This window comes from Phacochoerus africanus, chromosome 1 (genome assembly GCF_016906955.1).
Source record: "Phacochoerus africanus isolate WHEZ1 chromosome 1, ROS_Pafr_v1, whole genome shotgun sequence".
Taxonomy (NCBI): Eukaryota; Metazoa; Chordata; class Mammalia; order Artiodactyla; family Suidae; genus Phacochoerus; species Phacochoerus africanus.
The window spans coordinates 162,827,721-162,840,089 of record NC_062544.1 but is presented as its reverse complement, the minus strand read 5'-3'; the positions used below and the strand labels follow the sequence as shown (position 1 = coordinate 162,840,089).

Sequence of the window (12,369 nt, the reverse complement as noted above, 5' to 3'; positions counted from 1 at the left end):
CTGCAAACCAAAAATCTACAATTGACACACAAACAAATAAGAAAAATCAACTCAAATACAACACCAAAGATAGTCATCAATCCACAAGAGGAGAGAACAAGAGAAGAAGGGAAGAAAAAAGAGCAACAAAAACAAATCCAAAGAAATTAATAAAATGGCAATAAGAACATACATATCAATAACTACCTTAAATGTTAATGGACTAAACGCCCCAACCAAAAGACATAGACTGGCAGAATGGGTACAAAAACAAGACCCATATACATGCTGTCTTCAAGAGACCCACTTCACTTCTAGGGACACATACAAATTGAAAGTGAGAGGATGGAAGAAAATTTTCCATGCAAACGGGAATCAAAAGAAAGCTGGAGTAGCAGTACTCATATCAGACAAAATAGATCTTAAAATAAAGAATATTATAAGAGACAAAGAAGGACATTACAAAATGACCCAAGGATCAATCCAAGAAGAAGATATAACAATTTTAAATCATATGCAACCAACATAGGATTACCTCAGTATGTAAGGCAACTGCTATCAACCTTAAAAGGAGAAACTGGCAATAACACAATCATAGTGGGGGACTTTAACACTCCACTTACAGCAATGGACTGATCAACCAGACAGAAAATCAATAAGGAAACACAGGCCCTGAATGAAGCATTAGACTGGATGGACTTAATAGATATTTATAGGACATTCCATCCAAAAGCAACAGAATACACATTCTTCTGAAGCGCACACGGAACATTTCCCAGGATTGATCACATTCTCTGCTACAAATCAAGCCTTGATAAATTAAAAAAATTGAAATCATATCAAGCACCTTTTCCAACCACAACACTATGTGACTGGAAATCAGTAATAAGAAAAAAACTGCAAAAAACACAAACATGTGGAGACTAAATAACATGCTACTAAAAACCAAGGGATCACTGAAGAAATCAAAGAGGAAATTAAAAAATACCTAGAAGCAAATGATAACAAAGATATGACACTCCGAAACCTGTGGGATGCAGCAAAAGCAGTTCTAAGAGGCAAGTTTATAGCAATACAAGCCTACCTCAGGAAACAAGCAAAAGCTCAAATAAACAACCTAACTTTATGGCTAAAGCAACTAGAGAGAGAAGAACAGACAAGACCAAAAGTTAATAGAAGGAAAGAAATCATAAAGATCAGAGCAGAAATCAGTGAAATAGAAATGAAGAAAACCATAGAAAAGATCAACAAAATTAAAAGCTAGTTCTTCGAAAAGATCAACAAAATTGATAAACTCTAAGCCAGACTCATCAAGAAAAAGAGAGAAGGAGTTCCCATTGTGGTGCAGCAGAAATGAATCCAACTAGGAACCATGAGGTTATGGGTTCAATCCCTGGCCTCACTCAGTGGGTCAAGGATCTGGCATTGCCCTGAGCTATGGTATAGGTCACAGATGAGGCTCAGATCCAGTGTTGCTGTGGCTCTGGGATAGGCTGGCAGCAACAGCTCTGATTAGACCCCTAGCCTGGGAACCTTCATATGCCATGGATGTAGCCCTCAAAAGACAAAAAATAAAAAAAAAGAAAAGAAATACAAAGGATCATAAGAGACTTCTATATGCAACTATATGCCAATAAAATGGAAAACCTAGAAGAAATGGACAAATTCTTAGAAAAGTGCAGTCTTCCAAGACAAAACCAAGATGAAATAGAAAAGATGAATGGACCAATCACAAGAACTAAAATTAAAACTGGGATTAAAAAACTTCCAACAAACGGAAGTCCAGTTCCAGATGGCTTCACAGGCGAATTCTAGCAAACATTTAGAGAAGGGCTAACACCTATCCTTCTGAAACTATTTCAAAAAATTGCAGAGGAAGGAACACTCCCAAACTCATTCTATGAGGCCACCATCACCCTGATACCAAAGCCAGACAAAGATACCACAAAAAAAAGAAAAGTACAAGCCAATTTCACTGATGAACATAGATGCAAAAATCCTCAACAATATACTAGCAAACCACATCCAACAATACATTAAAAGGATTGTATATCATGGTCAAGGGGGATTTATCCCAGGGATGCAAGAGTTCTTCAATATCCACAAATCAATCAGTGTGATACACCACATTAACAAACTGAAGAATAAAAACAATATGATCCTCTCAATAGACACGGAAAAAGCCTTTGACAAAATCCAACACCCATTTCTGATAAAAACCCTCAGAAAGTGGGCATAATGGGAACCTACCTCAACATAAGAAAGGCCATATATGACAAATCCACAGCAAACATCATTCCCAATGGTGAAAAGCTGAAAGAATTCCCACTAAGATCAGGAACAAGACAAGGATGTCTGCTCATGCCACTACTCTTCAACATAGTCTTAGAAGTCCTAGCCACAGCAATCAGAGAAGAAAAAGAAATAAAAGCAATCCAAATTGGAAAGGAAGGAGTAAAACTATACTTATTTGCAGATGACATGATACTATACCTAGAAAATCCTAAAGATGCTATCAGAAAACTGTTAGAGCTCATTGATGAATTTGGCAGTCACAGCATACAAAAATCAACACACAGAAATTGACTGCATTTCTATATACTGACAATGAAAGATCAGAAAGAAAAATTAGGGGAGAAATCCTGTTTACCATTGCATCAAAAAGAATAAAATACTTAGGAATAAACCTACCTAAAGAGACTGAAGACCTGTACTCTGAAAACTATAAGGCGCTGATGAAAGAAATCAAAGATAACACAGATGGAAAGACATACCATGCTCTTGGATTGGAAGAATCAATATTGTCAAAATGACTATACTACCCAAGGCAATCTACAGATTCAATGCAATACCTATTGAATTACCAAGGACATTTTTCACAGAACTTGAATTAAATATTTTTAAAGTTTATTTGGAAGCACAAAAGACCCAGAATAGCCAAAGCCATCTTAAGAAAGAAAAATGGAGCTGGAGCAATCAGGTTCTCAGGCTCTCTGACTTCAGACTGTACTATAAAGCTGGAGTCATCAAAACTGTATGGTACTGGCACAAAAACAGAAATATAGATCAGTGCAACAGGATAGGAAGCCCAGAATTCAACCCACACACCTACAGTCAACTAAATCTATGACAAAGGATGCAGGAATATACAATGGAGAAAAGACAGCCCCTTCAATAAGTGGCATTGAGAAAGCTGGAGAGCCCCATGGAAAAGGATGAAATTAGAACACTCCCTAACACCATACACAAAAAGAAATTCAAAATGGATCAAAGACCTAGACATAAGACCAGGTACTATAAAACTGTTAGAGGAAAACATAGGCCAAACACTCTCTGACATAGACGACAGCAACATCTCAGATCCACCTCTTAGAGTATTGACAATAAAAACAAAAATAAACAAATGGGACTTAATTAAAGTTTCTGCACAGCAAAGGAAACCCTAAACAAAACAAAATGACAGCCCACAGAATGGAAGAAAATATTGCAAATGAATCAACTGACAAAGGATTAATCTCCAAAATTTATAAACATCTTCTGTAGCACAACACCAAAAAAACAAACAACCCCATCAAAAAATGGGCAGAAGATCTAAACAGACAGTTTTCCACAGAAGACATACAGATGGCCAAAAAACACATGAAAAGATGTTCAACATCAGTCATCATTAGAGAAATGCAAACCAAAACTACGATGAGGTACCACCTCACGCCAGCCAGAATGGCTGTCATCAAAAAGTCTGCAAATAATAAATGCTGGAGCGGGTGTGGAGAAAAAGGCACTGTGTTACACTATTGGAGGGAATGTAAATTGGTGCAATCACTGTGGAAAACAGTATGGAGATTCCTCAGAAAACTTAAAATAGAACTACCATTTGATCCAGTAATCCCACTCCTGGGCATCTATCCAAAGAAAACCATGAACTCTCAAAGACTCATGTACTCTGATATTCATTGCAGCACTATTTGCAATAGTCAAGACATAGAAACAACCTAAATGTCCATCGACAGAGGAGTGGATAAAGAAGAAGTGGTATATATACACAATGGATTATTACTCAGCCATTAAAAGGAAAGAGATACCAGCATTTTTAGCAACATGGATGGACCTAGAAGTTACCATGCTAAGTGAAGTCAGACAGCGAGAGACCAATATAATATGCTATCACTTACATGTGGAATCTAAAAAGAGGACACAATGAACTTCTTTGCAGAATAGATACTGACTCAGAGACTTTGAAAAACTTATGGTTTCCAAATGAGATGGGTTGCAGGGTGGGGGGATGCATTGGGAGTTTGGGATGGAAATACTATAAAATTGGGTCGTGAGGATCATTGTACAACTATAAATGTAATAAAATTCATTGAGCAATTAAAAAAAGAATTGGAGAGATTTTGTATTGTTCACATAACATAGTGCATAATTATAATTCCCTTTTGAATCAACGAATTCTCTGCAAGTCACTTTGAGCCAAATTGATCAAAATAAACATTAATTGCCTTTATTGTCATGTATATATCTTTTCACTTAAAATGTCACCTCTTTCCAATGTAAAACAGTCCTCCATTCTGCACTCAACAAGAAAGGAGATATTTACTTCAATATGCTAAGGGTTAGGGTTTCTTCTTTTTCCTATCCTGTTAAAACTTACCTCCTAGAATTCTAGAATTTTAGGGTGTAGCCCCTAAAATTTTCCAGAAAAGAAAACCAAGGGTCTATTGACTCAGGAACATGGCACCAGGGAGGTGGTTATAGGTGGGACATACCTAGATCCTGGCTGTGGATTCAGGCCTTGCCATCTCATCGTGAAGGCACAGACCATCTTCAGCTCACAAAGAAGACTCCCCTCTGCTTCCGATGGGAGGAGAGCAAAGTAGCCCCCACATAGCCAGTTAAGCTAATCCTCTTATACCACTCCACTTAAGGCAAGATGACATAAGGGCTTTAGGAACAAGGAATTAGAAGCCTTAATTCCAAGGATCTTTCTACCCTGGGAATAGAACAGCCCTCTCCTCTCCTCTCTGACTCTGTGTCCCACCCTTGGGGGCCAGTGGAGGGCCACTCACCCTCTGGGTAACGGGCTTGCCATCCTGGATCTGCACAGCCAGCCCCAGGTCAGACAGTCTGCAGTTGCCGAGGTCATCGAGAAGCACGTTCTCAGGCTTCAGGTCCCGGTAGACGATGCCGAGGGAGTGGAGGTGCAGCACGCCGCACGTCATCTGGGCCGAGTAGAAGATCACCCTGTTCATGTCTAGGCCCCGCTCGCCCACGCTGTAGATGTGGAACTTGAGGTCTCCCCCGTTCATCAGGCTCATCACCAGGCAGAGATGGGACTTGCTCTCAAACGCATAGGCCAGAGAGACAACGAAAGGGCTGCTGACCTTCTCCAAGATTTCCTTTTCTGAGAGAGCCATCTTCTCGCCACTCTTCTTCTTCAGCCGCTTCTTGTCCAGTTTCTTACAGGCATACATCTTACCAGTGTTTTTCACCTGGACAGCACATACCTTAAAGAGAAAAGGAAAGGGAGAGAAAGAGGTAGAAGCAGACAGCACTGCAGAGAGGAAGGGGAGACAGTGATACAGGGGTGAAGGGGCAGAAGTCAGCCAAAGTGGAAAGACAGCAGGCTTCTGAGAAAGGAGGAGCTGTGAGTAAGAAGGGGCTGGGACTGCAGTGAGGTATCGCTTCATGCTCAGTAGGTGGGCTGTAATTTTTTTTTTCAGCCACACCGAAAACATATGGAAGTTCCTGGACCCAAGACTGAATCCAAGCCAGAACTGCAACCTATGCCACAGCTGCAGCAATGCCATATTCTTAATCCACTGCACTGGGCTGGGGATCAAACCAGTGCCACCACAGAGACTAGCTGGATCATTAACCTACTGGGCCACAGTGGGAACTCCCTGTAATTTTCTTTTTTTTTTTTTTTAAGGAAAAATAACAAGGGCTGGTGAAGATGTAGAGAAATTGAAACCCTCATGTCTTGCTGGTGGAAACTTAAAACTTGGAAGAGTTTTGGTGATTCCTCAAAAAGTTAAGCACAGAATTGCCCTAAGGCCTAGCAGTTCCCCTAGACACTATTCACGGCAGCGCTATTCACAATAGTCAAAGGTGGAAACAAACCACCTATCCATCAGTAGATGAATTGACACATGAAATACAGTATTCCCATACAATGGAATGTTATTCAGCCATAAAAAGAATGAAGTACTGATACATGCTTCAACATGAATGAACCTCCAAAACATTATGCTCAGTGAAATAAGTCAGACACAAAAGCCAGATACATATTGTATGATTCCATTTTTGTGACACATCAGAATAGGCAAATCGGAAAGCAGACCAGTGGTTGCCAGGGGCTAGGTGATGGGGCGAAAGGGGAATAACTGTTAATGGTTATAGGGGTGATGAAAATATCTTGGAACTAGATAGAGATGATGGCTATATAAAACTGCAATGTGCTAAATTAAACTGTACAATTCAAAATGATTAACGGTTAATCTTCTGTGCATTTTACCTCAAAGATTTTTCTTTTCTTTTTTATGGCTGTACTCGAGGCAATATGGAAGTTCCCAGGCTGGGGTCGAATCGGAACTACAGCTGCTGGCCTGTGCCACAGCCACAGCAATGCATGATCCTTAACCCACTGAGCGAGGCCAGGGATTGAACCTGAATCTCATGGTTCCTAGTTGGATTTGTTTCTGCTGGGCCACAATGGGAACTTCTCAAAGATTTTTTTCTACTTAAAAAAAAAAAGAAAGCTGAGCAAAGCAATGATGCAAAATAGATTCTAGGCTTTACTTCCCAATGAGTGTTTTCTTAAATAGCTGAAGTTTTTCTCAGATTATCTCCATTACCACAATTAATCTCCCATCCTATGTTGCTGTCATTCACCAACTGGGCATTTCAGTGTGTCCTGCCTCGGGTAGACCTCATGATAAACATTCTTGGTCTGTTCCACATTTCGTCTGTTTTCCTATACCATTCTCATTTTATTTCATGTGGTGACCAGAAAAAAGAGATGAGAGCAAGCTAGGAATCCCCCCCGCCCCTGGCTTCTTTTTTTTGCTCTACCTGAGGCATATGAAAGTTCTGGGTCAGGGATCGAATCTGAGCCAAAGCTGTGGCAACACCAGAACTTTAATTTACTGTGCCACTGCCGGAACTCCTAGGAATTCTTTCTCCACAGGTGACACTAAAATTAGTTATTAGTAGGTTCCCTTGAGATTAAACAAGAAAAAAAATAGGCAAAACAAAACTCTATTACGCAGTATATTTCATCTTCCAGCCTGGCCATCCTGAGATACTTACCTCCCCAAAACCACCTTTCCCCAGCACCCGGAACTCCTCAAAGTACTTGTCTGACACCGGCTGCATCTCAAAGACTTTCCATTGCAGAAACTTGTCATAGAAGGGGCTGACCAGGAACTCTCGAAAGGGCTGGTCCTGTAAGAAGGCCATGGCCTCGGCCTTGGCCTGCTCCACCAGGGATGCTCGCTCCTCATCAGTGGTGGCCGCTTGGCACTTGGTGACCAGAGCTGGACTGAGGAAGGAGTGTGGTTGCCCCGGGTTTGGGACAACTGCACAAGTTGCCACCAGCGCCTGCAGTGTGCTACCCTTGGCGGGACCCTCTTCCGCAAGCTCCCAGCTCTGCACCTCCTCCAAGAAGCCCATGGCCTCCTGGTAGGCGGGCACGGTGGCTAGGAAGTCCCGGAAGAGACGGCGGCCGATGGGCTGCTGCTCACATAGGCTATTGAAGTCGGCGGGCATCGCCTGGCGGAGCTGCTCGCAGCTCTGCGGCCCGGGAAGCATCAGGCTCCGGCGCCGACGCTGTAGCTCCTTGCTGTCTGCGTCGGAGGTCTTCCGGGCCTGCAGGTAGGCGGTGTTGGCGATCAGGTTGTCCAGGCCCCCCATGTCGACCATGGCTGAGCACCGAACGTTCTCCCCTGGCACAGATCAAGAAGGATGGAGGGTTGCAGCGGGGAGGCGCTCAGGTCCCGGGACTAGCTGGCTGCTTTCCGTTCCAACCAAGATGCAGAAACTTCCAGGGGATTTATAGCAAGTCTTCTAGTCGGCGGGTGGGACTGGTGGAGGGTGAGGAAAGAGGTTTCTCTTCTAAGAAGCTTTGCTGGCTATGTATAGCCGGCCAGGGAAGGGCGCATCACAGGTCACCCAGCAAGCCTATAGCAGCCTGCAACACCTGCTGGGTCTACATGAGCATCATGGGACCTTTCTCATACACACCTGCTCCCTGAATCCACCCAGCTACCAATTTCCAAAGGAAAGGAGTCCTAATAAGGTGGCACGTTATTTGTTGCTGTTAGCAGTATTTTCAGCTGTGTCTGATTTTATGTGTTTCCCAGCAGGTGCAAGCTATGTAAACTCCTAGGAATAACAGGTCAGCAAGTGGAACTGGGAGAAGGTTTTCTTCCTTGTGTCTAACAGCCTGACACAGAGCGGGTTACAGCAGGGGATGCTCTGAGCTATGAGTCCTGAGACTTGTTCCCAGAGGCCCTTGGGGACCAAGTGGTGGCCCTCAGAGTGGGCTGAGGTTCGCCCACTGTCAGTGGAACCCTCAACAGGCTGCAAAGATCCTCCAGCCTTGGCTTTCTTAGTTCTGAGGAATCTGTGGTGGGAAGTACCTGATTATTAAATAAATAAAGCTACCATGAACATTCACCAACAAATAAATAAGTAAATAAATAAAAATGAAGTACCCGATTTAATGAGGGGGGTGACCTTGACCCAAAACATCCCATGAAGTGACATCAGCAGGAAAATCATACCACTTCACAGCATGGGGTCGAGACTGTTCCAAGGGCACAAGCCTAAAAAAGGGGGATCTGAAGGCGAAGGAGCCATGTGTGGAGACCCCAAGCAGTGAAACTCCAGGTATGGCCCCTGGACATCTCAGCCCAGGCTCCCTCACGAAGCTGGGAAGCTTCCCTCCATGGAGATCCCTCAGAGCTTCCCCCCACCTCAGACCACGACCTCATAAGGAACAGAAATTGGTTTAGACAGAGATCAGGCTAAGAATCTCTGCTCCAAAAATAACACTTGTGTCCTACAGGGAAAGAATACTCGGGCTTTTTCTTCACAAAGCAAGGCTAAGACAGTTTAAAAACAAAGTCATTCAGTATTATGCCAGAGTGTTTTAAAAGGGTAAAAAGAAAGAGAGGGAGGAGGGGAAGAAAAAGCTGGTCAGTTTTTTTCCAAACAAACAACCCCTAGCACACACTCTGTGAAAACATCATCATGACGGCCTTGGTCTGCCTGACAGAGCCTGCCGACTGTCCCCCAGCGCAGATACACACTTGACCTCACGCTGCCAAGAATTATGTAATGAACTCGTGGGTGCCCTTTCACTTTGCACTGCTGCACTGTAGATCGTCAGCCCAATGGCAGAGATAGGAGATCTGCACAAGTGACCACTGCTCGGACCGGTGCCATCTGCCTTGAAAGCCATACAAGAAAGCCTTGTCCTTTTTGTTGTTCTTGATATGTCATCCTGGGGCCCACATTTCCGAGTAGTGAAAAATCAGTCTGGGAATCTCTCTGGAGGAGGAAATGCCTTTTCCCGTGGTTTTTACGACTACAGGGCAGAACTTTGAGAAAATGGTAGAACTGTCATCACATCACTATTTAACTCTATCACCGAAAAAGGAATGTTTTTCACTGATGATCAGATCTGCTGTGAACTGCTTGGTTCCACTCACACTGATACTTTCTTTTATCCCTGAGTAATCACTTAACCCAGCACTGTCCAATAGACATATGAAAAGCCACATATGGATTTTCAGATTTTCTAGCAATCATATTAAAAAGTGAAAAGAAACAAGTGAAATTAACTTAAAGATGTATTTTACTTGGCCAAACATATGCAAAACATTATCATCTCAACATGTAATTGATATAAAAATTGCTAATCAGATGTATTTTTACATCCTTTTTTGTCTCCTGGGTTTTCGGAACCTGCTTGGTATTTTACATTTACACATTTCAGTTCAAACCAGGCACATTTCAAATGCTCAGTAGCCACATCTGGTCAGTGGCTACATTGTTGGGTAGCACAGACTTAACCTTCTTGGAGAAGAATTTTTAGGTCACCCCGAGGCATATGGACGTTCCCTGGATCAAATCCGAGCCTGAGCTTCAACCTACACCACAGTTGCAGCAATGGCATCTCCTTAGTCCACTGCACCAAGCCACAGATGGGACCTGAGCTTCCGCAGAGACAAGGTGAATCATTAACCCACTGCGCCATAGCAGGAACTCCCAGACTTACCCTTCTTCATGTAGCTTTGTTGTTCACAAGTAAGAGAAAGTCTTACTTTTGCTTTTTTTTTCTAATAAGTATTTGGGTAAAAAAAAAACCTCTTAATAATTAAAAATAAAATGACTGATATTAGATAATATTTGATACAAAGCATAGAAGTTATAAAATGATTATATGTCAACTACTGGCAATTTTAGAGTACCATTACTTAAAGTTTTACCCACCTGAAAAAAATAAGTCTATTTAAAATGGAGCACTTGGGAATTCCCATTGTGGCTCAGCAGAAACGAATCTGACTAGCATCTATGAGGATGCAGGTTTGATCCCTGGCCTCACTCAGTGGGTTAAGGATCTGGTATTGCCGTGAGCTGGAGGTCGAAGACATGGCTTGGATCCAGTGTTGCTGTGGCTGTGGCATAGGCTGGCAGCTGCAGCTCTGATTCAACCCCTAGCCTGGAAACTTTCACATGTGGCAGGCAGTGCCTAAAAAGCAAAAATAAAAAAAAAATTTTAAAACATGGAACACTTTACGTATTTACTAACAATTAGGGTCCAGGGCTTTCCCAATTTGATGAAATAGTAATTATAGACCCAATTAAAGAACAGCACTGAATCCTTAGCTTATAAACAGAGCTAAGTGCTACCCACGTTCGGGGTACCCTGCACTAGCAGCGAAAAGTATCAGAAATCTTGGATTGGAAATGGGGCCCCATGTTTATAAACACTACCTCCATCACTGCTTGGGAGACCTCCTGTCTCTAGAAAGTCCTAGCTGTGTGACCTTCAGCCAATTACTTAACTTCTCTGAGCCTAAGTCTCATTATGGGAAAACAGAGATAATGTTGACTTTTTTTTTTTTTTTGGCCACACCTGTGGCATTCAGAAGTTACCAAGCCAGGGATCAAACCCTTGCTAAAGCAGCAACCTGAGCCACAGCAGTGACAATGCTGGATCTTTAACCCACTGCACCACAGCAGGAACTCCTTAAAGAGTTATTTATGAGATATATGTTCTTGGATTTTATTTAATTAATTAATTTATTTATCTTTTCTATGGCTGCACCTGCAGCATATGGAGATTCCCAGGCTAGGGGTCTAATCAGAGCTGTAGCCGCTGGCCTACCCCACAGCAAAGTGGGATCCGAGCCATATCTTCAATCTACACCACAGCTCATGGCAACGCCAGATCCTTAACCCACTGAGCGAGGCCAGAAATCGAACCTACAACCTCATGGTTCCTAGTGGGATTCGTTAACCACTGAGCCACAACGGGAACTCCTGTTCTTGGATTTTAAAATGCTCTGATATTGTGTGCTTTTCAGAGTGTGATCCTGGGACAGGCATCAAAGCAGCACCAAGGAATGGGTGAGAAATGCAAAGTCCTGGGCTCTCCCTCCAGATCTCCTGAGTCAGAGGCCCTCCTGAGTCAGAAGCCCAACTCTGTGTTTTGCCAAGCCTTCCAGGTGATCTAATGTGCATGCTCAAGTTTGAGAACACAGGCTTAAAGAAACAAACCTTTTGTTGATCACTTTCCTCCCACCTGCTGCCTCTCCAGAGGGCTCCCAACCTCACCTGGTTTTTGCTGATTGTTGCCTCCCAGCAGACATTACGCCAGAAGCCTCAAAACTGGGAGCAATCCAGGCATTTCTTGGCTCTGAGAGGCTTTGCCTCACCTCCCCCGAATCATCTGCACTTTATGCTTCTGACCACTTTCTGTCTCCTGTCATAGCTATTTATGAAGCTGCTTTATCTGTCTTATGAGATGTGGCCACTGCCCCTTTACCCACAGTAAAAGTACCTAGTGTTTGTTTTCTACTTGGTAAACCGAAACCAAACCAAACCAAACCAAAACAAACAAACAAACAAACAAAAAAAACAGACCTCAAAACCCATAAATAAAAAATAAATAAAATGCTCTGATGTCTACATCTGAAATGCAAAGAACGTTTAAAAAAATGTTTAGGAGTTCCCTTGTGGTTCAGTAGAAATGAATCTGACTAGTATCCATGAAGAAGCAGGTTCGATTCCTGGCCTCACTCAGTGGGTTAAGGATCTGGTATTGTCGTGAGCTGTGGTGTAGATGGCAGACTTGGCTGAATCCTGTGTTGCTGTGGCTGT

At 42.7% G+C, this 12,369-nt stretch overlaps 1 protein-coding gene across 1 annotated transcript in view; it reads right to left on the bottom strand.

The window, feature by feature from the left end:
* The window catches only part of GRK7 (G protein-coupled receptor kinase 7), a 51,489-nt gene extending 41,772 nt beyond the window's left edge, over positions 1–9,717 (bottom strand). Inside the window, 2 exon segments of the mRNA XM_047783700.1 lie at positions 5,046–5,483; positions 7,288–9,717. Of these exon segments, the coding sequence (XP_047639656.1) occupies positions 5,046–5,483; positions 7,288–7,899 (1,050 nt within the window). The 5' untranslated portion in view covers positions 7,900–9,717.
* Positions 9,718–12,369: the final 2,652 nt, after the last annotated feature.